Source organism: Aythya fuligula, chromosome 5 (assembly GCF_009819795.1).
Source record: "Aythya fuligula isolate bAytFul2 chromosome 5, bAytFul2.pri, whole genome shotgun sequence".
In the NCBI taxonomy this organism is placed as follows: Eukaryota; Metazoa; Chordata; class Aves; order Anseriformes; family Anatidae; genus Aythya; species Aythya fuligula.
In genome coordinates this window covers 20,015,124-20,037,488 of record NC_045563.1, presented here as the reverse complement: position 1 = coordinate 20,037,488, position 22,365 = coordinate 20,015,124, and the positions used below count along the sequence as shown (strand labels likewise).

At 72.1% G+C, this 22,365-nt stretch overlaps 4 protein-coding genes and 1 long non-coding RNA gene across 5 annotated transcripts; 2 read left to right on the top strand and 3 right to left on the bottom strand.

Annotated features, from left to right (window-relative positions):
* Positions 1 to 90: 90 nt before the first annotated feature.
* Positions 91 to 2,146, bottom strand: LOC116489820 (glycine N-acyltransferase-like protein 3). Its single transcript, XM_032188509.1, has 6 exons — positions 2,090 to 2,146; positions 1,890 to 1,971; positions 1,384 to 1,491; positions 1,192 to 1,312; positions 776 to 896; positions 91 to 684 (listed from the first exon to the last, which is right to left on the bottom strand). The coding sequence occupies exons 2-6, from the start codon at positions 1,965 to 1,967 to the stop codon at positions 264 to 266; spliced, it is 849 nt and encodes a 282-aa protein (XP_032044400.1). The 5' UTR covers positions 1,968 to 1,971; positions 2,090 to 2,146; the 3' UTR covers positions 91 to 263.
* Positions 2,147 to 2,684: 538 nt separating this feature from the next.
* On the top strand, positions 2,685 to 3,357 carry LOC116489822. The gene is made up of 3 exons (XR_004253320.1): positions 2,685 to 2,790; positions 2,860 to 2,977; positions 3,258 to 3,357. It is a non-coding gene; the product is annotated as an uncharacterized LOC116489822 (long non-coding RNA).
* A 1,514-nt stretch (positions 3,358 to 4,871) lies between these two features.
* CLCF1 (cardiotrophin like cytokine factor 1) lies at positions 4,872 to 13,559 on the bottom strand. Its single transcript, XM_032189510.1, has 3 exons — positions 13,544 to 13,559; positions 6,407 to 6,573; positions 4,872 to 5,363 (listed from the first exon to the last, which is right to left on the bottom strand). Exons 1-3 carry the CDS (start codon positions 13,557 to 13,559, stop codon positions 4,872 to 4,874), a joined length of 675 nt encoding a protein of 224 aa, XP_032045401.1.
* Positions 13,560 to 16,312: 2,753 nt separating this feature from the next.
* RAD9A (RAD9 checkpoint clamp component A) lies at positions 16,313 to 18,483 on the top strand. Its single transcript, XM_032189289.1, has 11 exons — positions 16,313 to 16,363; positions 16,473 to 16,543; positions 16,673 to 16,798; positions 16,900 to 17,014; positions 17,093 to 17,192; positions 17,279 to 17,388; positions 17,458 to 17,564; positions 17,647 to 17,711; positions 17,778 to 17,879; positions 17,957 to 18,173; positions 18,252 to 18,483. Exons 1-11 carry the CDS (start codon positions 16,330 to 16,332, stop codon positions 18,348 to 18,350), a joined length of 1,146 nt encoding a protein of 381 aa, XP_032045180.1. The 5' UTR covers positions 16,313 to 16,329; the 3' UTR covers positions 18,351 to 18,483.
* Positions 18,484 to 18,512: 29 nt separating this feature from the next.
* PPP1CA (protein phosphatase 1 catalytic subunit alpha) lies at positions 18,513 to 20,829 on the bottom strand. The gene is made up of 7 exons (XM_032189288.1): positions 20,745 to 20,829; positions 20,281 to 20,412; positions 19,961 to 20,191; positions 19,613 to 19,717; positions 19,302 to 19,525; positions 18,903 to 19,037; positions 18,513 to 18,798 (listed from the first exon to the last, which is right to left on the bottom strand). The coding sequence occupies exons 1-7, from the start codon at positions 20,797 to 20,799 to the stop codon at positions 18,688 to 18,690; spliced, it is 993 nt and encodes a 330-aa protein (XP_032045179.1). The 5' UTR covers positions 20,800 to 20,829; the 3' UTR covers positions 18,513 to 18,687.
* Between the last annotated feature and the right edge of the window lie 1,536 nt (positions 20,830 to 22,365).

Below are 22,365 nucleotides of genomic sequence, written 5' to 3'. Positions count from 1 at the left end.
CCGCTGCCCCCGGCCGCCGTCGCACAGCCCCGGTGCCCCCCCCGCCGTGTCCCGGTGCCCTCACCCCGCTCGTCCCCTGCCGCTCTGCCTCTGCCGCCCCCCCCCGGAAGGGCTGCTGTTTGTGCCCCCCCCGGCGCTGACACCGTCCCCGGAGGGCCGTCCCCGGGGCTGTTGGGGCGTTGCGGCTTTATTTCTGCTTTTATTTTTTCCTGTGGGTGTTTTTTGTCCCCGGGGGGACGGACGGACCGCGGGGGGGGGGGGGGTCAGGGCGCAGCCCGAGCCAGGGCGGGGTTGTGCAGGACGAAGCGGCACAGCCCGGGCAGGCGGCGGTGCCCCAGCGCCTCCTGCAGCCGCTGCATGGCGCCGTTGCCCGTGGCCGTGTGCCCGTAGGCGGGGAAGCCTCGGGCCAGCGCCCGGCGGGCGGCCAGGGCCGTGAGCACCCGCATGAGGCCGCGGCGGCGCTGGGAGGGCAGGGTGAAGCCGTGCGCCCCCGCCGCGAAGCCGTCGGTCAGCGCCCAGCAGAGCGGCTGGCCGGCCCGGCTCAGCAGGCACAGGCTGGGGAAGCGCTCCAGCAGCTCCCCCAGGTAGCGGCGGCTCCACGCGTTCCCCCCGTACGCCCACGTCGAGTCCAGCAGCTCCACGTGGGCCCGGTTCAGCGTGCCCAGCCGCACGTCGGGGTCCAGCCTGCCGGGGAGAGTGACGGGGCGTGGGCGGTGGTGGTGGGACAGAGATGGGACAGGGTCTGGGACATGGCCAGGATGGGGATGGTGCTCACTGTGGCTCAGGTAGGGTGCTGGGGTCAGGGTGCAGGTATGTGTAGTACTCAGTCACCTCCAGCTCTACGCCCTTGGCTGCTGCAATGTCCTGGGACACCGTGGCCACCCCATCCTGCAGCCCTGGGGGTGGCAGCAGCAGGTGCCCCACTCCTACCTGTCCCTATGCATTCCGACTGTGCCCCCCAGCATCCCCAAGGACACCCCCACTGCCCGTCTCTCCCCCCCCAGCACCCTCCCCAGGGACCCTGCTCACCCAGTCCCTGCCCTTGGTACCCCCGCAGTGCCCCAACTCATGTCCCCAGTACCTCCAGCACCCCAGTGCCATTCAGCACCCACCACTTGCAGCCCCCCAAATCCCCCCGACCCATGCTCCCAGTGTCCCCACCACCCCAGCCCCTCGGTGCCCTGGAGCCACCAAAGATGTGGAAGGCGGCATCCCAGCGCAGGCAGCCCGGGGTCTCCAGCAGGGCCCGGTAGGCGCCCACATCCCGGTAGAAGGCGGCCTGCAGGTTCCAGTAGGAGTCGTGCACTGGTGCCTGTGGGGCAGGGCAGTTCTGAGCCCCCCGGCACAGCCACAGCCCCGCACCCCAAAGCGCCCGGCAGCCACCTCTCCGCTGCGCCGCGCCAGCACGGCACCGAAGTCAGGCCAGGCATCTACTGCGACCTCGAAGTCCCCCGGGTTGCCGCGGTTGATGTTCAGCACGGCGCCGTACACCTGCGGGGCGGGCGTCAGCGCCGGGGCGGCCGTCGGGGCCCCCCCCTCGGGCAGCACGGCCTCGCTTGGCCCGGGCGCTTTGCCCTCACCTAAGATGGCCGCCCCACTGCGGGGTGCGGGCGGTGAAGGCGGAGGGGGCGGGGCCTGCTGCCAGGTTGCTGGGTGGGGGCGGGGCCAAGCGGAGGGGCGGGCAGGGGGCGAAGGGGCGGTGGCACCGGCGCGGCCGGGGCTGGTGCGGACGCGGGAGGGGATTGGCCGGCTGGAAGCAGGCCGGGCTGCCATTGGCTGGGGCGGAGCCCGTCTGCGCCGTGATTGGCTGGCACGGGATGCCCGCGGAGGACCGGGACCGGGACCGGGACTGGGACCGGGACCGGGACCGGCGGTGGCGGGGCGCTCACCGGCAGGGCACGGGGCAGGCTCCTCCGCAGGGCGTCCTCCAGGCGCTGCAGCCGGGCCGGGCACCGCAGGATCAGCATGGCCCTGCCCGGAGACCGGCGGTAGCGGGGGGCGGGTGGGGACCCCCGGGCACCCCCGGACACCCCCGAGTACCCCGGTCCCAGCCGCCCCCCCGGGGCTCCCCGGTCCCCGCGGCACTCACCCTGGGGCTGCGGGCGGGCGGTGACACCGGCAGGTCTCAGGGTGGCCGTCACGGCCGGGCGAGTGCCCCGTGCCCGGGGCGGGCGGTGGGCAGGGCCCGTCCCCGCGTGCCCGGGACACGTGGTGGTGCCCCCCCCCGTGCCCCCCGTGTCCTCCCGGGGACCGAACGGCGGCGGCGCAGCCTGCCCCGGTGCGGAGCCATGCGGATCCTGACGTGCCCCGGGCAGCTGCAGCGCCTGGAGGACGCCCTGCGGAGGAGCCTGCCCGCCTCCCTGCCGGTGACGGGGCTGGGGGGGCACCGGGGGACCCCTGTGCCATCGCCGTGACGGTGACCGGCACCGGAGGACCCTCCCCGGATCTCCCTCATCCCTCCCCGCTGCAGGTGCTGGGGGCCGTGATGACGGTGGCGCGGGGGAACCCGGCGGCCCACCAGGTGCTGGTGGACTCGTGGCCCGATTTCGCCGTCGTCCTCACCCGCCTGCACCCAGAGGTGCCCCTTGGGGAGGGAAATTGGGGAAAAGGGACCGGGGCGGGGCGGCCACGCTGGGTGCTCAGTGTCCCCGCCGTGCCCCCAGAAGCTGGCGGACCCCGGGGACTTCTATGCCAACCAGTTGACCGCCTTCTACCGCGAGGAGGGCGCCTGGCGGGCGGTGCTGGGGAGCCCCGAGGCCGTGGACTGGAGCCGAGCCTTCCAGATGCAGGGTGAGCAGGGTGGGGAGCCGTGCGCCGAGCCCCCCGTGCCAGGCACCCGGCTGACAGGGCTGTCCCCAGGGATGCAGGACGGGGTGCACGAGGCCGTGAGCGAGGTGGCTGCAGCCAAGGGGCTGCAGGTGAAGGTTTTCCGGTACCGAGCGATGCTGAGCCCTGAGCCGCCCCGATCCCGTGCGCAGTGAGTGGAGACGGGAGGGCTCTGCTGGTCCTGGGGAGGGCACAAGGGTCCCTGGGCACAGCCCCAGCTGGCGGAGGGGTGCGAGGTGACATCAGTGTCTCCAATCCCATTCCTGGGTGGCAGGGGGGCCCCCGATCCTCTCCAAGTGACACAGTGCTCCCCACATCCCTACGTGTCCCATTGGTCCCCAGCCCTATTCCTGGGTGGCACGGGGGTCCCCAACCCCGTCCTTAGGTGGCACCGGGTGAGGGGGTCCCTGCTCCATCCCACCCCGTTGCAGGATCCCAGCGGGGCTGCGCCTGGCGCCGCTGTCCCCGTCCCACGTCCCGCTGCTCAACGCCACGTGGAGCTTCGGGGGCACAGGGCGCAGCCGCCGCTTCCTAGAGGGGCTGGTGCGGGCGCTGCCCAGCGCCTGCCTGCTGGACCCCCGCGGGCGCCCGCTCTCCTGGAGCCTGGTGGACCCCCTGGGCTGCCTGAGCCACGGCTACACCGTGCCCGCCTGGCGCGGCCGCGGGCTCAGCGGGCTGGTGCTGGCCGCGCTGGGCCGGGAGCTGCACGCCCGCGGCTTCCCGCTGTACTGCGGCGTGCTGCCCTGCAACGCGCCCTCCCTGCGCGCCCTGCACGCCGCCGGCTTCCTGCCGCAGCCCGGCACCCTCTACATGCTGCTCAGCACCCCCACACAGCGCCCGGCTTGGGGGCGCAATGGGGGCGCCACCCCCGGGCTGTGGGGCTGCCACCCCGTTCACTCTGGTCCCTACTGATGGCGAGTGCCGGCTGCCCGCCCTCCCCCCAGCGTACGGCAGCACTGGAGAAAGGCTTTTTATTCGTTAATACAAGAATAGATCTTCTGCAATAAATACCCTAATAAATAACATCTCCAATAAATAAACACTCATAGACGCACCGAGACGCCCGGCCCCGCCCCCGGCCCCGCCCCCTGTGCTTTGGCCCCGCCCACCAGGGTGTTATGCGACCGCGGGGTGGGCGGGGCTTGAGGGCAGAGGGGGCGTGGCCTCTTTAGGGAGGAGGGGCTTGCTACACAGGTTGGTGGGCGGGGCTTGGGGCGGAGGGGCGTGGCCTAAATCGCATGGGGGCGGGGCTTGGTGCTGGGTCCCTTGGGGCCAGCGGGGCGCTGGGGGGGCTGCGAAGGCACCGCTGCCCCCAGCCCCACGGGTATGGGGCAGCCCCACGGGGCCGGCGGTGAGTAGCATTGGGAACAGGGGCACGAGGCAGCCCCGTCCCTTGGGACGCGGCGAGGTGAGCACACGGGGTGGCCGTGGCAGCACATTAAGTTGTGGGATCCCCATCTCTCAAGGCATGGCGAGGTGGTGATGGATATGTGGGGTGGCTCTGCTGGCACTCGGGGGTGAGAAGCCATCTCCACAGTGGTGGTGGGGGGAGACAGGACACGGGGTGGCTTTGGTGACGCTTTGGGGTCAGGATCCCCACCTGTCAAGGTGCAGCAGGGTGGCGGTGAGTATGTGGGGCTGTTTTGGTGGCACTTAGGGACAGAGGCCCCTCTGTTAAGGCACAGTGGTGGTGGGGGGATGTGGGGTGTATTTGGTGGCACTTTGGGGTCAGAAGTCCTGTCCGTTAAGGCACAGTGAGGTGACAGTGAACGTGTGGGGTGGCTTTGGTGGCACTTTGGGGTCAGAAGCGCCGTATCTCAAGGCACAGTGAGCTGGCAGTGGGGACGTGGGGTGGGCTTGGTGGCACTTTGGGACAGGATCCCCATCTGTTAAGGCACAGTAGTGTTGGTGGGGACGTGGGGTGGCTTTGGTGGCAGTCGGGCTCTGAAGCCCCATCTGTTAAGGCACAGCAAGGCGTTGGTGGGGTGGCCTCGGGGGGGGCCCCGTCCCCCACCTTGGCAAATCGGCGGAGGGGGGGGGGGGTCTCAGAAGCCCCTGGCCTCGAGGCGCAGCGTGACCACGGCGGGCGGCACCTTCTTCTTGAGGCGGTTGAAGTCCTTGGCCGAGCGCCACAGCCAGGTCTGCAGCTCCTTCAGCAGCCAGAAGTCGTCCATCTTCTTGAGGAAGTCATTGGGGGCGGCGGGGGCGCCGGGGGGCAGCGGGGGCCCGGCGGGGCCGGCGGGCAGCGGGTAACCCAGGGAGGACATGACGCCGGCGATGCTGACCACCAGCCCCTGCAGGCTGGAGCAGAAGTGGCCGAGGCGGTGGCGCAGCTCGGCGGTGCCCGCCTGCCCGTCCAGCCCGCGCAGGTAGCAGAGCAGGCGGCTGTAGGCGCGGTAGTTGGCCGCCAGCCGCGCGTTGTCCGTCAGCCCCCGCCACAGGTCCAAGTCCACCGTGGCGCTGGGCACCTGCTCGGCGCGCGCCAGCCGCGGGGGGTTGAAGTCGGGCTCATTGAAGGGGGGGCCCAGGTAGTTCAGCTGCAGGGGGGGAGGGAGGGGGTCAGGAATTGGGGGACACCGGGGTGGGACTGTCCCCCGTGTCCCCAGCTGATTGCTCCACGTGCCCAGCGTGTCTCGTGTCCCTGCGTCCTCCTGCCCACGTGCCCCTGGGCTCCGTGCCCACTGTGTCACCGCTCTGCATGGCCCCCAGCCGGACATTCCCAGCACCTCCCAGGTCTCCACGTGCCCCTGTCCACCGCCTCTCCCTGTCCTTCACATCCCTGGTCTCCATGCCCTTGACTGCCTGGATCCCCATGCCCCCCAGCTGGCTGTGCCCACCGTGTTCCTGTCCCCTACCCAGCTCTCCCTGCCCCACCACGTCCTCAAGCACCATGCCCACCATGTCTCCAGTTCCCCATGTGCTTGACACCCCCGGTTCGTGGCTCCCTGCTGAATGTGCCCACCGTGTTCCAGTCTCCACATCCCCTTGTGCATCATATCCCTGAGCTCCACATCCCCGGTTCCCCATGAGCCCACATCCCAGGTCTCCACGTTCCCCCTCCCGTACCCACCGTGTCCCCACATCCCAGCAACAGGAGCACCCGAGGGAGCTCAACCAGAGCTTGCATGCAGTGGGGGGGGGGACAGCAATGGCACCGGGGCACCTCCAGCTGTGCCACGCCAGCAGCACCGGGGGCACGTCAGGGCAGAGACAGGGAACCTCCGCGTGGGCCGGTGCCGCCGGCGGGCAGGGAGAGGCGGTGGCAGGGAGCCAGGGGTGTGCAGATGCCCGCGCCCCATGCCTGGACCTGGGATGAGGGCAGGGGCCGGGGGAGCCGCCCTGTGCCTCTCCCGATGAGGCATTTCCTTGGCCTCCAGCACGGGTGGAGACCCACAGCCTCATGCATACAGGTGCACTCCCACCCCCATCCCGATGCTGCACCGTGGAGAGGTTTGGGGGGTCCCCACGCTAGTGGGGACGCAGAAAAAAGCAGGAGGTCCCCAGGCTTGCGGTGCCAATAGGGAGATGGGGGAGGGACAAGCCGGGGGGGGGGGGGGGGGGGGGTGAGCCCCCTACTCACATAGGTGCCAGCGAGGGTGCGGAGCTGGTGCTCCAGGTAGCGGGTCAGGTCGTAGGTCTTCTGGATGGACTGGCCGGCGCCCAGCTCCTCCGTGCCGTTCAGGGCGGGCACTGCCGGCAGGTTGCAGAGCGCAGCACACAGGAAGGCAAAGATCCCCCAAGAGTCTCCTGCAGAGACACGGCGCTGCCTCAGGGGGGTCCCTGCGGCACGGGGAGGGGGAAACTGGACACCCCCGGGCACCCCGGTGGGGTGTGATGGGCCCCGGGGTGTTGGGGATGTGGCAGCACCCTGGCGGCTGCACCACTCGGCTCCACCAGAGCTTTGCTGCACTCCCCCCCTCCCTGGGTGGGGGGATGCAGACCCCCCTGAGGAGGTCAGGGCTTGCCCACGGCACCCAAGACCTCCTCCTCTCACCCGGTGACAGGGACGCCCTGCCACCCCAGGGACCTTGTGCCACTGGCACGCTCACCGCCAGCCCCAGCCTCATCCTGCACCCGGGGAAACTGAGGCAGGGAAGGTCTGGGCATGGAGCGGAGCCGCTCAGCATCCACACGGGAAGCCCGGACTGGTGCAGCAGGGGCCTTGGGGACCCCAGCGTCCCCACCAGCACCACTGGGACCACCACCCAGCACGGCCTCTCCTTTGTGCGCTGCCGACCGCGGACTGCAGAAACAATCCTTTATATGGAATCGAGCAAACGCTGCTTGCTGCACTCCCGCCGGGACGCCCGGGTTATATTTGGGAACGCCGAGTCACCTACCACCAATGCCGGAGCGGGCTTGGTTGCCTTCCTAATCACAGCACGCTGGGCACCCTGCGGGACTGCAGCAGTACATCCACATCCCCGTCCCCGTCCCCATTCCCATCCCATCTGGCCCTGCCCTGCTGGGAGCCAGGGGCCGGGCAGGGGTCAGGGGCAGGACCCCGCAGGGCGGCTGGGGCGCGGGGCAACCTTTGCCGAGGCCTCTGCCGGAAACCGCCGGCCGGGCCACGCCAGCGCCCTGACGTCAGGGCGGGTTACGAAAGCCAGCCCCGCTCACCGAGAGGTCGCGGCCGCTTCCAGGAGGCTCCGTCCAACTGGCACCTCGCTGCGCGCCCTGCCGCGCTTCCCGGCACCTCCTCCGCGGGGACATCCCACTGCCGGCACGCCGCGGCACGGCCCCGCACGGCACGGCCCTGCTCCCAGCTCCCAGCCCTGCCCGGCACGGGCAGCCCCTGGAGGCCCCCCGGGGAGGCGAGGGCGGCAGGGAGCCCTGCGGTGCCCTCACACGTCACCACTCCCCGTCAAACGCTGCCGGGAGGTTTGGAAAGCCAGGAGCAGCCAAGCTCCAGTGACGCACGCGGGCCCGTGGGGACGCCCCGGCTGCGGCTGCGCCAGTCCCTGCGCGTGGCACCCGGCCCGGCTGCGCCCACCAGCCGCGGGATGCCGTCCCCTGGTAATGCACGGTGCCCTGAGGGCGTGCGGTGCGCCCTGCACAGGTGCCGTTGCGCAAAGCTCCTGCATGCACGAGGCACCGTGCGCGTGAGGCACTGTGCAGCCGTGCAATGTGCACCATGAATTCGTGGCACGCTTTGCAGGCGTGTGGCAGGCATGGCGCAGACGTGGGATACAGCACAAAGACGTGCCGCGTGGCATGGAGGAGTGCCGTGCACTGTGCAAGCGTGGTGCACCGCGCAAGCACAAGACCCACTGTGCACGGCACACGTGAGACGCACCGTGACAGCGTGTGCCACTGATGTCAGCCCCTGCACACACCCTTGCACGTGCCGGTGACCTCATGGGCGCCGCGTGCCCCCACACCGCATCCATGCCGCTGGGAGCACGCGGAGCCGCTCGCGCACGGCCGAGCCCATGGGTCCCGGCACGGTGAGCGTGGGGGGCGCACCGCGGTCCCGCTGCGTGCGTGCAAGTGTGCGTGCGAGCGTGGGCCGAGGGCGGCGGGGGGGGGGCCGCATGGCGGTGACTCACCCGCCCCCGGGTGTTTGCTTTGGCCCGGCCCCACCGTGGCCGAGCCCGGCACAGGCGCTCGCAGCCCCGCACTGCGCAGCGGGGCCGGCGGGACCCTCACCCGCCACCGGCTCGGGTTTCCAGAGAGGGATTTACACCCGGCCCCAGCCCTGCTGCGGCCAAGGCAAACAGAGCTGGGGGGGCCAGGATGGGGGCGCGGGGGGGGAACGGGGACGAGGACGGAGCAGCTCCCAGGCAGGCAGCTGGGGTGCGGGGCTGCAGGAGCGTGGAGATGAGGATAAGGATGAAGGGGGGCACCAGGAAGCGCCTGGTGGATGTGGATGTCCGGGGCTGGGTGGTGGCTGGGATGCTTGGCTGTGGTGGCATCACAGCGGTGGCACCGACCTGGCCGTGTGGTTCTGGGCACAGCCCTGGGCTGCTCGGGGTGACTGCAGCGGGAAGCCCAGCGCGGTGCAGCCGCTCTCCCTCACCCGCCTCGGCCACGACGGCTCGGCACTGGGTGGAAAAGGGCTCAGCACCGGCACAGGCAGCAGCCACGCAGTCCCGGGCCCGGCAGGGAGGGGGGGGCAGGCGGCGAGCGGGGCCGGCACAGCTGGATCCCAGTGACGTCGAGAGGAAGAGCCCGAGGGTTTCAAAACCGGCCCTGGAGTGGGGCCAGGATGCTCCCGGCCCACGTAAGCAAAGCACGGAGCGGCTGCGGGGCCGGCCCCATGGGCAGGTGGAGAGCTAGGGCCACGGGAGCTGACCCCCCCCGAGCACCAGCCAGCAGCACACCTCCCCCCATCACTGCCCCAGCGCACGGGTGGGGATCTGCGGGCACCGAGGGGGCCGCCAGCAGTGCCCCGGGACAGCTCGCCCGGCCGTGCCCCCGTGCGTCACGGCGGGGCCACCACCCGCGTGGCTTTGGAGGCGTGGGACAGCACGGAGCAGGGAGGCAGCGGCAGAACCGCAGCCCTGCCATGAGGCTGGGGCGGGGGGGGGCCTGCCCATGCTGCCCCCCCCCCCCCGCCGAGCAGCCCCCCCCACGAGCCGGCGCTGCCATTGTGCGGCGCTGAGCTGTTCCCTGGGCACGCCGTGGGCAGCGAGCTGCCGGGGTCAGGCGTGACCGCAAGCTGCCAGCGCCGCTTTTCCCGAAAGTGTTGAGCAAAGCGGCTCCGGAGGCTTTGGGGAAGGGGGGACCCCCGCCCTGCCGGCCCCTCGCACCAGCGCGCAGCCCAGAGCCCCGAGCGCGGCGAGGCGGCGGCGGGAGCTGCCGTATCTGATGGGCTGGCGGCCAAGGGACGGCGGAGCCCGGCACCGCTGGGAGCGCGGCCCCTCCGCGGCGCTCGCCCGGCCGCGGGGCGGGAACAGAGCCGGGACGTCCCGCGGCAGCCAGCGTGAGCGCGCCATTGAGGAGCGGGGAGCAGCGTGGAGCCCGCGAGCGATGACGGAGCAGACAATAGCAGCGGCCCCGGCTGCCCCGACCCCGGCTCTCCCCGCGCGCCCTCACGGACGGGCTCTTGCACAACGTGGCAGCCGCCGCCAGCCGCTGGCGGGGAGCCGGCCGGGAGATGCTGCGGGCAGGATGGGCCGGGACGGACACCTCGCGTCCCCGGGGCTGTAACACTGACAGCAGCCCCGTGGGCCCGACGTGAGGACACTGCTCCCCGCACCTGGACGCCAGGTCCTGCGGTCCCCGAGCGCTGACAGGAGGGACGCAGGCACCCTGTGGCTGATCTCTCCTGCACCCAAAGTGCTGTGATTGCCCCCAGATCCTGCAGTGAGAGGCAGCGGGGAGCAGTGGGGATCCCCCAGACCTGCCACAGGCCTGGCCGGGAGGAGGAGTTGCAGCGTGCCTGCCCTGCTGCGCCCTGTGCAGGTCCCTGAGAGCAAAGCCACATCCCCAGGGGCGTCGGGGGAGCACGAGGGGGGAGCCCGGCCCCGCGCCCCTCCGGCCATGCATGAGCTTGCAGCCCGCGCTGAGTGTTTACATCCTGTCTCCTCCGTGTGTTTATAAATGCATCCGTGCACGGGAGACTCCAGCGAGGCCGTAATTAGCTGGGCCTGGATTTCCCATCCGGCTCCAGCCAGCGGCACGATGGAAGCCCCCCCCCCTCAACCGGAGGCAGGGGCGCAGGCCCCTAATCCCAACCAGACCCTGCACCAAGGGCCGGCCCCGCGTGGTGCTGCCCGAGGGCACCCGCAGCTCCTGCCCGGCACGCACTGCCGTGCACCACCACGCACGCCAGCGGGACCCAACGGCACAGCCTCCCCCGTGCCCATCCTCACTGCACCCACCACGGGTGCCCGCTGACCCATCCGGCACTCCTGGCACGAGGGCTGACAGTGCCAAAAATCCCTCCCACGCCAGGCACCCCAACCCGCGTCCCCTGTGGCGCCGAGGGCCAAGGCGGCTGTGCCTGCAGCCACAGCACAAAGAGCCGAGGGAGCTTTTATGGGAGCGGCGGCGGAGCCAGGGACAGCCCAGCGCCAAAGGCAGCCTGGCCCCTCTCCGGCCTGGAGCGGAAACGGCAAGCTGGGGGCCGAGCCCGGGAGGGGAGCGGCAGCTCCCAGCACAGGGGGGGACTGGGGGTGTGGGGCCAGCTGGGGCTCCCGGTGCCAGCCCGCATGGCAGCACCGAGCCCTGTGCCGTGGGTGCCGTGGGTGCCGTGGGTGCCGTCAGCCCCTGACCCGCCGCCATTGCTGGCATCTCCCTCCAGCCGCCCCGTGCCACGCTGCCGGCGGGTGTGCAGGGGAGCAGCCGCCACGCTTGGCAGGCGCGGTGGGGATGGCTGTGCCCTGGGAAACCTCACGTGCTGGGGCAGCGATGCACGCCCCGCTGCCCCGGTAGCACCAGGCAAGGGCTCATCATCCACGGGCCAGCCAGACCCACGGCACTGCCAGCCCGGTGGCTCGCTGGCACAAGTGGGAGAGCTGGCCACCCAGATGTCCCGTCTACGCCGGTGAGGGCGGGTGGGCGCAAGCACGTCCCTGTGTGTGCCTGCTGGGATCTTTGCGTGGGCACCTGGCGGGCACGCGAGGGGCCACAGAGCCAGGATGAGCCCCCCCCAGCCCAGGAGGAGGCAGCTCCCGGCAGCAGGGCAGGTGGGCGCAGGGAAGGGGGTGATTTATGGCGAAATGTGCCACTTAGCAGGGCATAAATCTTCCCCCGGCGCAGCCCTGTAAGCAGAGCCCTCTGCATTTCCCTTCAGAGGCTGCTCGCGGGCTGGGGCTAATGCAGCCCAGATGTGCGCGGGGACCGTGCCCTCGCGCAGCCTGCTAACGAGGCGCGGGGACACCGGTTCCTGGTGGGAGCCCGGCATCCCCGAGCCCCGTCCCCGGGACATCGCCGGGCTGGGGACGGCCTCAAACAGGGAGCGGAGCGGCGGCCGGCCCTCAGCATCCCCCTCCCTCCCTCACCCGCCACGAGCTGTGCCGCGGGCTGACCGCAGGCCGCGGCCGGCAGCCTCCTGGTGCCACCGGCTCCCCGCCACCTCCACCGAGCTGGGGACGGGCTTCAGAGGCGCGACGGGGCCAGGAGCCGGAGCCCCCGGCTGCCGGCCCCACTTTTCTGGTTCCCCCGAGGCGCGCCGGCTCCGCGGGAGCTTGAACAAAACCTGGCCCCGGCCTCGTGTCCCCAGCCCCGCGCCCAGCGAGGCGGGAGCCCGGCCGACAGCGCCCACAGTTTGACCTTTTAAGGGTTGTTTTCCAGCGTTTTTCCCCTTCCTTTCTGCGCCAGGCAGCCCCAACGCAGCCCCTCCGCGCCATGGGGCCGGCAGCCCCCCGTCTTCCCAGGGCCCCCGGGGCGGCTCCAGCCGCCAGGGCCGGGGTAACAAAGCCATCCGGCAGCTGTGGCCGGAGCCCCGGGGCAGTGGCGGCGTGCCGGGTTCCCTCTGCGGAGGGGGGCATTTCCCCAGCGCCCCCCGAAAGCGTCAGCCACGTCCCGGTGGGGCTCGGAGGCTGCAGCACATGCCTGCGCTCACGCCGCCTGCCCCGCGAGTGAGCCCCGGGCAGGAGAAGCGGCTCTTCCTGCCCCCCGAGTCCCAGGGACTTTCATTTTCCTCCCCTCTGTCAGTCCTGGGTTTTAATTCTCCGTGCTAAGCGGCGTTTCCCTCCCTGGTAATCACAAACATGCATGGAAAAGAGGGAACTAGAGAAAGGGAAAAAAAAAAAAAAAAAAAAAAAAAAAAAAAAAAAGAGGCAGAGGGGGAAAGTCTTAAATCAATCCCAAAGCCAGACAGACGTTTTAATCAAATCAAATTAAAATCAGCAGCGGCTCGGCACAGCGAGCCGCGCCAGGCGCAGCAGCCCCCCGCCCCTGCCCCCGGCCCCTCGCTCTTACCTGGGGGCTCCCCGGCCACATTTAGCATAGTAGAGTCAGGGCGCGGGGCTGGAGGGGGCGCGAGGAGCCCGGGCGTGGGGCTGGTGCTGCGCCGAGCCCCGAGCCCCGCGCTGACGGCGAAGCCTGCCTGCTCTCCTCTGCCCTGGCTCGCACTCGCTCGCGCTCGCTCGGGTGTTTTTTTTTTGTTTTTTTTTTTTTTTTTTTTTCCTCTCCCTATTTGTTTTGGTTTGTGTTTGCTTGGGTGTTAGGTGGAAGAAGCTGTCTGGGCTGTGTTTTTTTGGTGTGTGAGTGTGTGCACGGTTTGCACCACGCTCCGGCTCCCTCGCTCACTGCCTTTCCCCCTTCCACCTCCCTTGATTTGCTCTTTTGATTGGTGTCCAGGAATGCAAGAATAAAAAAAACGCGAGCTCGCATACACCCTCTCTCCAAGCTGCTGCCTCCCTTTTTTTTTTTTTTTCCTTTTTTTTTTTTTTTTTTCCGAAATTCAAGTGTTAAGCAGAACCAGGTTGCTTTCAAGAATGTATTTGATGCAATTGTACACAAGAGCGGGCTCCATTCATTCCCCTCCCTCTCCCCCGGGCTCCCCCCGGGCTCCGCGGCCGCGCTGGGGAGGCTGTGGCCGGACCGGGCGCCGCGCGCGGGGCAGCGGACGGGGACCAGAACCGGGGAGGGGGGGGGGGGGGGGACACCGGAGAAGGGAAAAAAGGGGGGTTGGGGGGAATGACCCCTTCCTCACGCCCCCCTCCCCTTCTTCCCCGCTTCCCGGGGGGGGCCCTGGCTGCCGCTCGCCCTTTGTTAGTGGCCGGGGAGCGGGACGGGGCGGCGGGCGGGGGGCTCCTTTTCCTACCTGCTCGGAAATCCATGGGGGCGGCGGCCCGGGGGGTCCTGGCCGCAGGGGGGCTGCGGGGCGGCCGCGCTGCTGCGCCGGGGCCGGGCTGGGAGCTCCCATTTGGCGGCCCCGCTCCCCGCGGGGAGGGCAGCGACGGGAGAGGGGCGAGGGGCGAGGGGGCGCGGGGGGCGTGGGGTGCCAGGCTGCCGCCCCGCCGCGGGGCAAGGGGGAGCGAGAGGCGGAGAGAGGCGGCGCAGGCAGACAGACAGGCAGGCAGGCAGGCAGACACACAGACAGACAGAGCGCCGGGGAAGGGCGGCCGGTGCGGGGCGGGGGGCGGCACGGCCGGACGGCCGGAGGGACGGCGAATGGCCCCGCCGCCCCGGCCCCGCCGCCCCGGCCGCCCCTCGCCTCGCTCCGTTCGCTTCCGACGGGACCTCTCGGCGCTGCCCCGGGGCCGCGGCAGGTGACCGAGCCCCCGGCGGCGGCGGCAGCGCGGCCGCGGCATCGCCCGGCCCGGCGCCGTCGGGGCACCGGTGTCCCCCCTCTTCACCCCCACACCGGCTGCCGGCGGAGCTCCCGGTGCGCATCGCTGCCGTCCTGCCGCCCGTGCCCGGTGGGCCCCGGCCTCGCGCCCCGGGTACCGGCCCCAATCCCCCTGGGACCGTCCCCAATTCCCCGGATACCTGCCCCAATCCCCCGGGGACCGGCTCCAGCACCCCGGGTACCGGCCCCAGTCCTCGGGTACCGGCCCCAATCCCTCGGGTACCGGCTTCAATCCCCCTGGGACCGTCCCCAATCCCCCGGATACCGGCCCCGCGCCCCGGGGACCGGCCCCAATCCCCCGGGGACCGGCCCCAATTCCCCGGATACCTGCCCCAATCCTCCGGGGACCGGCCCCAATCCCCCGGGGACCGGCTCCAGCACCCCGGGTACCGGCCCCAGTCCTCCGGTACCGGCCCCAATCCCTCGGGTACCGGCCCCAATCCCTCGGGTACTGGCTTCAACCCCCCTGGGACCGTCCCCAACCCCTCGGATACCGGCCCCGCGCCCCAGGGACCGGCCCCAATTCCCCGGGGACCGGCTCCACTCGCCCGGGGACCGGCTCCAGTCCCCGGGGACCGGCCCCAATCCCCCGGGGACCGGCCCCACGCCCCGGGGACCGGCCCTAATCCCCCGAGGACCGGCCCCAGTGCCCCGGTACCGGCCCCAATCCCCTGGGGACCGGCCCCAGTCGCCCACCGCCCTCGCCCTGCGCAGCCCTCTGCCCCCGGCCCCGCGAGCGGCTGCTCGGGGATGTTGCGAGGCTGCTGCCAGGCGGCTGGGCTGCGATCAACCTGCCCCGAGAGGAGCGACCCCGCTCTGCAAATGGAGGCTGCCGGACCCCTCAGCGGGCCGGGGGCGCTCGGCTGGACCCTGGGGGCCGAGCACGGTGCAGAGCCCCCCTGGACGGCTCGGCTGGGCGGCTGCACCACCGGGGGGGGGGGGACCAGTGGCCGAAATGCTCGGGACACGCGGCCAGCCCCTTCCTCTTGCGACCCACAGCGTGTGCCGGGGCAGAGGCGAGCCTCGCGCCCCCTTTTTTTGGCAGAGGGGGATTCTGTCATGCCAAGGGGCGCAGCCCTGCCTGCGCTGGCTCCCCCCCCAAAAAAAAATTTGGATAAAACAAAAGCCCTGCACGGCAGCTGCAAGGGCTGGGAGGCAGAGGGTGGCTTCGCTGGGGCTCAGCACGGAGCAACCGCATCCCCGTAGCACGCCAAGAGCACCCCAGCCCTAAATACAGACACCCCCACCCCAAACTGCTCGGACAGCCCCTGCGCGGAGAAACGGCACCGGCACAGGGCTGAGCGCTCAGCGCCCCCGGGGGGCAGCGAAGCGGCTTGGGGCGAGGGGGCCACCGGGCACTGCCGGGGCTACCGGGGGGGGGATGTATGGGGGGGGGGGGAGGCGGCGCTGCCCCAGCCCTGGCGCTGGGGGGTCCCGGGGGGGCTGTGCCCGGTGCCCCCGTGCGCTCCGCTCCCCCCGTGGCGGGCAGGGGGTCCCGTTTCCCCCCCGGGGGGTGTCCCGGGAGCTGCCGATGGGGGCAGCGCTCGGCTCCGCGGGGCTCCCCCGGTAACGGGACGGGACGGGCGGGGGGGGGCCCTACTGTGGGGTCCCCGCTTTGGGGTCCGGTCCCGAGCCCGGTCCCGCTCGCCCCGGGGAGCCGCAGCCCTGCCCCCCCCCTCCCCAGGGCCACTCGGTGCCGCCCCTTGGCCCCCGCCCCGTGCCCCGGGGCCGAGCAGCCCCACGCGGGGCAGGCTCCCGCCGGCCCGGCCCCGGAGCCCAGCAGCGGGGGGCCGGTGGCCCGAGGGCCGGCGGAGGGGAGCGCGGCCGGCGTCGCCCCGCCTCTGCTCGTCGAGGCCCCATTGGCCGCGCGGCACGTCGCTCCGCCTGTCCTCCAATCCTCCGCGCCGCCCGTGCTCCGCTGCCCAATAGAACGGCGGCCGGCCCGGCGGGGCCCGCCCCTTCGCGGGCCGCCGAGGAGCGGGGCGGGGCGGAGGGAGACGGGCGAAGGGCCCCGCCCCGCGGTCACGTGACGGGCCGCGGCTCGCGGCGCGCCGGCGCGCCGTCAATCATCCGCGCCAGCCAATCGCGAGGCAGCGGGGGGCGGGGCGGAGCGGGGCGGGCGGCCAATGGGAAGGCGGCGGGCGGGAGCGGGGCCGGTGGCGGCGGCGGCGCGGCGGGAGGGAGCGGCGGGGCCGGGAGGGGGGGGGGGGAGCGGCACCGGCAGGCGGGGGCGGGGCGGGGCGGGGGTGCCCCCCGCCATGAAGTGCGTCATCGCCGGGAGCAACGTCAGAGGTGAGCGCGGCACCGGCACCGGGGGCGGGGGCAGGGAGCGGGAGGGGAGCGGCGGTGCCGGTGCCGGTGCCCCCCCGTGACCGCCCCGCTCCCGCTCCCGCTCCCGCAGCCCTGGGCCGCGCCGTGCACGCGCTGTCGCGGATCGGGGACGAGCTGTACCTGGAGCCCACCGGCAGCGGGGTACGGGGCCGCGCACCGCGACGGGGCCGCACCGGGGCCGGTTGGAGGGGGGGGGGACAAACCCCGAAACCCCCCCCCGGTCCCGGTGCGTGCCCGCCGCTCACGGCCCGCTGTCCCGCTCCCCCCCAGCTGTCCCTGCGGGCCGCCAGCCCCTCGCGCTCCGCCTTCGCCTCCTTCCTGCTGGCGCCCCTCTTCTTCCAGCTCTACCAGCCCGGGCCCCCCGCCGCGCCCCCGCGCTGCAAGGTGCACATGAAGGTGAGCGACCCCCGGGGACCGCCCGGTGACCGCCCGGTGACCCCCCCGGTAACCTCCCCCGGGGGCTGACGGCTGTGCTGTGCCCCCCCCCACCACTGCAGAGCTTCCTCGGCGTGTTCCGCTCGCTGCCGGCGCTGGAGAAGACGGTGGAGCGCTGCCTGCTGCTGCTGCGGCCCCGCGCCAGCCGCCTGGTGCTGCAGCTGCACTGCAAGTACGGTGAGTGGGGGGGGGGCACCGGGAGGGGACGGGGGGGGCCGCCCCGGTTGCATTAAGCCACCTGTCACCCCCCCCTAGGCATCACCCGGACGCACAACCTGGCCTTCCAGGAGTGTGAGCGGCTGCAGGCTGTCTTCGACACGCAGCGCTGCGCCAGCAGCCTCTGCGCGCCGGCACGGTGAGAGCAGCGGGGGGCTGCGGGGAGACGTCTGTCTGTGTTTTGGGGGGGGGCACAAAGCGCTGAGCCCGCCCCGTGCCCGCCAGGGTGCTGGCGGAGGCCGTGGTCCACTTCCCGCAGACGCTGGCGGAGGTGACGCTGGCGGCCGGCCCCGGGGGCAGGATCAGCCTGCGCAGCTACGTGGAGGATGAGGCCGGTGAGCGGGGGGCCGGGGGCTGGCCGGGGGGTGCCTCCCCGCCCCGCGTCCCTAACGGCCTCCCCGCAGAGCTGGGCAAGGCGATGGTGACGGAGCTGTGGTTGGCCCCGGATGAGTTCCAGGCGGTGGCTGTGGTCCCGGATTCCCGCATCACTTTCTGCCTCAAGGAGTTTCGGGTGAGCGGGAGCCGGGGGCCGCCCCCAAACGTCCTCCCCCCCCTCACCCGCTCGGGTCTCACCCGGTCTCATCTCCGCCCAGGGACTCCTGGCTTTCGCCGAGGCCTCCAACTTGCCCCTCACCATCCACTATGACGCGCCTGGCAGGTAGGAGCAGCCGCCCTAGCCCCCCCCGTGCTTCCCCAACTGTGCTTAGCCCCTCTGTGCCCCCAGGCCGGCGATCTTCAGCCTGGAAGACCCCCTGATGGAGGCCCACCTGGTCCTGGCCACCCTCCTGGACCCCGAGAGCAGCTCCCAGCCCCCCGCAGCCAACGGGTAACCGCTGCCAGCAGTAGGGACCAGAGTGAACGGCCCCCACGCCACCCCCCCTGACCCACCGTCTCCCCACACAGCATCTCCCACGCGCCTGCCCCCTCGGATGACTTCGCCGATGACCTCGAGTCCTACATGATTGCCATGGAAACCGAAAGCTACGGGGAGGATTCGGGGGCACCTCCCAGCCCCACCTTCCCCCTGCGCACCCCTCATCCCATAGAAAGCGACCCCCAGGAGGAGGAGGAGGAGGAGGAGGAGGATGGAGCTGTGCCAGGCACACCCCCTCACAAGAAGGTGGGGGACGGGCACGGCTGTGTCGGGGGGCAGGGGCTGGGCGTGCTCCCCCCCCGACACGTGCCTCTCCCCCCCCAGTTCCGCTCGCTGTTTTTCGGCTCGGTGATGACATCGGGGGGGCCCAGCCCGGCCCCCAGCCAGGAGGTGCTGGCAGAGGACAGCGATGGCGAGTGCTGAGACCCCCGGTGCCCCCTGGCAGCAGCCCAGGGGTCCCGCTGCGGCAGCTGGCACTGCCCGGGCATGCAGGATGTGCCCCCCCAGACCCCCTAAGCCACGACACAGACCCCCCCCGGTGACCCTTTACAAGTTTATTTCCAAAAAAAGCCTCCTGCCCCCCCCTCCGCTGCTGCCCCAGGGGTGGGCTGCCCCACTCCCCCCGGCGGGCCCTGCCCCAGAGGGGGCTTTTGGTTCGGTGGAGGGTGGCGGGGGGGGGGCAGGATCTTACAAATAAAAAATAAATGGAAAGAAGAGCGACCTGATGGGGGGCCGGGCCCCGGGCCCCAGTGGCGGGTGCTCACTTCTTGGCTTTGGCAGAGTTGCGGGGAGGGGTGACGGGGCGGCCGGCGGGGTTCAGCCCGCTGAACTGCCCGTATTTGCCCTTGTTCTTGTCGGCCGGCTTCAGGATCTGGGGGGCAGGGGATGAGTGAGGGGGGCTGCAGGCGGCTGCCCCCCGCTTCCCCCAGCTGCAGGCCCGCCTGCCCGCCCCCCCCTGCCCAAGCCGCAGCCCACCTGGAAGGAGCACATGAGGGTCTCATCCACGCTCATCATGGCGCCCGCGTTGTCAAACTCCCCGCAGTAGTTGGGCGCCGAGAAGAGGGTCACGAGCTGGCGCTTGGCGAAGAACTCGTAGCCGTCCTCCACCACCTGCGGGGCCTCGGGGCTCAGCTGGGGCAACCCCACTGCCCTGGGGCAGATATCCCCCTGTGCCCTGCCTGCAGTGTCCCCCGGGACAAACGCCTCCATTCCACAAGCTTACGGAGCCCAACCACCCCTGGGGCAGCGCCCCCAAGACCCCAAAAGTCCCCCCCTGAGGGGAATCCCCCCTGGAGACCCCTGCCTATAGGGAGCCGGGGTGTCCCCAGAGCAAACACCCCAGAAGGAGAGCCAGCCCCCCTGCTCCGGTGGTACCTGGTGTGCCCGGCAGATGAGGTCCAGGTCGTGCTTGTGCAGGAACTTGGCCACCACCTCTGCCCCGAAGGTGAAGGAGACGCCGCGGTCGTTCTCGCCCCAGCCCTGCACATCCTTGTCGGGGTCGGACCACAGCAGGTCGCACAGCAGCCCCTGGTCGGGCACGTCCGTGGGGCGCATGATCCGCCGGATCTGCTCCATCGACTGCAGGTCGGGAGACAGCCCTGCGCGGGGCGGGGGGCGTCAGGCCCTGCTGGGGGAGACACCCCCCTCCCCAGGGCACCCCGCTAACCCAGAGGGGCCGTGCCCACCTCCGTGGCAGCAGAAGATCTTCTCGTCCACGATGGCAGCGATGGGCAAGCAGTTGAAGCAGTCGGTGAACGTCTTCCAGAGCTTGATGTTGTAGCGCCGCTTGCCTGCGAGGCAGCGGTGTGGGTGCCGGGGACACCCCCATGGAGCCTCGCCAGCCCCGCGGGATGTCACCGGGTGACACAGCGTGGGATGGGGACACGGGGCGGGCACGGGGGTGGCGAGGGGCTCCCGATGGTCACAGAAACCACACACGGGGCCGAGTGTGGGACAGCACGGGGGAGACACAAGGTGGGGAAAGGTGGGTGGGACGGGGCGGGAGGGGGGCACGGCGGCGTGCCGGCACTCACACTCATCGTAGAAGCCGTAGATGCGGTTGATGCTGGCGCACTCGTGGTTGCCGCGCAGCAGGAAGAAGTTCTCGGGGTACTTGATCTTGTAGGCCAGCAGCAGGCAGATGGTCTCCAGAGACTGCTTGCCCCGGTCCACGTAGTCGCCCAGGAACAGGTAGTTGCTCTCGGGGGGGAAGCCGCCGTACTCGAAGAGGCGCAGCAGGTCGTAGTACTGCCCGTGGATGTCCCCTGGAGGGGGGGGGACACAGCAGGGGGTGACACCCGGCCCTGCCCTCCCCTCCCCATCATCCCGGTGCCCCCCCGGTGCCGGTGCTCACCGCAGATCTTGAGGGGCGCCTCGAGCTCCAGCAGGATGGGCTGGCTCAGGAAGATCTCCCGCGACTTGAGGCACAGCCCGCGGATCTCGTTCTCCGTCAGCTGCACGTTCTTCCCGGGACGCGACCCTTGCACTGTGCGGCGGGGGGGGGGCTGCGGTCAGCGGCTCCCCCCCCCTCCCGGTAACGGAGCCGGTAACGGAGCCGGTGGTCGCCCCCAGCCCCCTCCGTGCCCCCCCGCACCCCCCATTTCCCCTCCCGTTCCCCCCCCCCCCTCCCCGTTCCCCTCCTCCCCTCCCCGTTCCCCTCACCCCCCCCCTCCGCTCCCGTTCCCCCCCCGGTGCCGTCGCGGGGCCCGGAAGCCGCCGTTGTGCCCCGGGGCCCGTTGAGCGCCGCGGGCGGGGCCGTTGTGGGCGGCCCGGTGGCGGAGGGGGGCGGCCGGGGGGGCTCGGCCGGGGGCCGCTCACCCTCCAGGAGGCGGCTGATGATGGAGTCCAGGTTGAGCTTCTCGGTCTCCGCCATGGCCGCCGGACGCTGCGTCCCCGCGCGCCGCCCGCCCCGCCCGGCACCGGGAGCGGCCCGCGGGGACTCGGGGGGGCGGCGGCGCAGCGCCCCCTGCCGGCACGGAGGTCGCGGGGACACCCAGAGGGGAGGCCGGCAGCGGGGCTGCCCCCGGGGGAACCGGGACGCGGGGCGAGGGACGGCACCGGAGGGCAGCGGGACACCGGAGGGCACCGGGATAGGGGACAAGGGACAGCACCGGGGGGCACCGGGACACCGGGGGGTACCGGGATAGGGGACAAGGGACAGCACCGGGGGGCACTGGGGGGCACCGGGGGGCACCGGGATAGGGGACAAGGGACAGCACCGCAGGGCACCGGGACACCCGGGGGGGAACCGGGACACCGGGGGGGAACCGGGATAAGGGACAAGGGACAGCACCGGGGGGCACCGGGACACCGGAGGGGAACCGAGACACTGGGGGCACCGGGATAAGGGACGCGGGGCACCAGGACGCGGGACATAGGACAAGGGGTAGTACCGGGGGAACGGAGACATAGCGGAGGCACCGTGACGGCACCGAGGCGCTGGGGTACGGGACGGCAGCGGGGGACATGGGGTTGACTCGGGAGGTGGGGAGAGAGGAAGCACCGGGGGGTGTGGGGGACACGGGGCGGCAGCGGGGGGCAGTGAGATATTGGGGGGGGGGGGGGGGGCAGCGGGATAGGAGACATGGGACATAAGGCAGGGGGCAGCACCGGGGGGCACGGAGACACCGGCGGGACACCGGGACACTGGGACAGCACCGGGGGGTGTGGGGAGACACCGGGTACGGGACACGGTGGGCACCGGGACACCGGGGGGGAGTTGGGTAGGTGACACGGGACAGCACCGGACGACGTGAGAGAGACGGGACTGGGGATGGGGGACACGGGGGGCACGGGGGGCACGGACACCCCCGGGGGGGCACGGGACCGGGACATGTGACGGCACCGGGGGGCAGCGGGGCACCGGGACACGTGACAGGGGGCAGGGGACAGCAGCGGGGGGCACGGAGGCACCGGAACACGTGACGCGGGACACGGGACAGCACCGGGGGGGGCTCGAGGGGGCGCGGGGGGACGGGCGCGGCTCTGCCCCCGCCGTCCCGCTCCGTGCGCGCCCCGTGCCCGTGCCCGTGCCCGCACCCCCCGGTGCCCGCTCCCGCCCGGCGGGGCCGCGTCTCGGGGCCGTGCCGGTGCGGCCACGCGGGACCGTTGCCGGGAGGCTGTTGCCAACCCCGTGCCGCGGAGACTCCCGTGGGGGCCTCCGTGGGGAGCGGGGGAGACCTCGCGTGCCGCGCCGTGCCGTGCCGAACCGCGCCGTGCCACGCGTGCCCCCGCTGCCGTCCGCTCCCCGCGTGCCACGCGCGCCGCCACCCCGGGCCGCGTGCCCGTGGCCCCCGTCCGTGACATTTCAGCCCCGCGGTGTCAGCTGCGCCGCTGTCCCCGGGCGACCCCCGGCTGGCCGCGTCCCCGCACCCCCCGCCCCCCGTCTCCGCCCCGCGCCCTCCCCCGGGGCTGCCCCGCCCGGGGGCTGGAAGCACCG

Bases quoted from the DNA above. Each gene is read 5' to 3' on its own strand.
- LOC116489820 (XM_032188509.1), bottom strand. From the start codon at position 1,967: ATGCTGATCCTGCGGTGCCCGGCCCGGCTGCAGCGCCTGGAGGACGCC. The intron at 897-1,191 runs GTGGCTCCAGGG...TGCCACCCCCAG, and splicing joins TGCCGCCTTCCACATCTTTG to GGCTGCAGGATGGGGTGGCC. The intron at 685-775 runs GTGAGCACCATC...TCTCCCCGGCAG, and splicing joins AGCACCCTACCTGAGCCACA to GCTGGACCCCGACGTGCGGC.
- CLCF1 (XM_032189510.1), bottom strand. The intron at 5,364-6,406 runs GTGAGTAGGGGG...CCCCCCCTGCAG, and splicing joins GCACCCTCGCTGGCACCTAT to CTGAACTACCTGGGCCCCCC.
- RAD9A (XM_032189289.1), top strand. From the start codon at position 16,330: ATGAAGTGCGTCATCGCCGGGAGCAACGTCAGAG. The intron at 16,364-16,472 runs GTGAGCGCGGCA...CCGCTCCCGCAG, and splicing joins CGCCGGGAGCAACGTCAGAG to CCCTGGGCCGCGCCGTGCAC. The intron at 16,799-16,899 runs GTGAGCGACCCC...CCACCACTGCAG, and splicing joins GCTGCAAGGTGCACATGAAG to AGCTTCCTCGGCGTGTTCCG.
- PPP1CA (XM_032189288.1), bottom strand. From the start codon at position 20,799: ATGGCGGAGACCGAGAAGCTCAACCTGGACTCCATCATCAGCCGCCTC. The intron at 20,192-20,280 runs GTGAGCACCGGC...CCCCCCCTCCAG, and splicing joins GGCGCCCCTCAAGATCTGCG to GGGACATCCACGGGCAGTAC. The intron at 19,038-19,301 runs GTACCACCGGAG...GAGGCCCCGCAG, and splicing joins TCATCTGCCGGGCACACCAG to GTGGTGGAGGACGGCTACGA.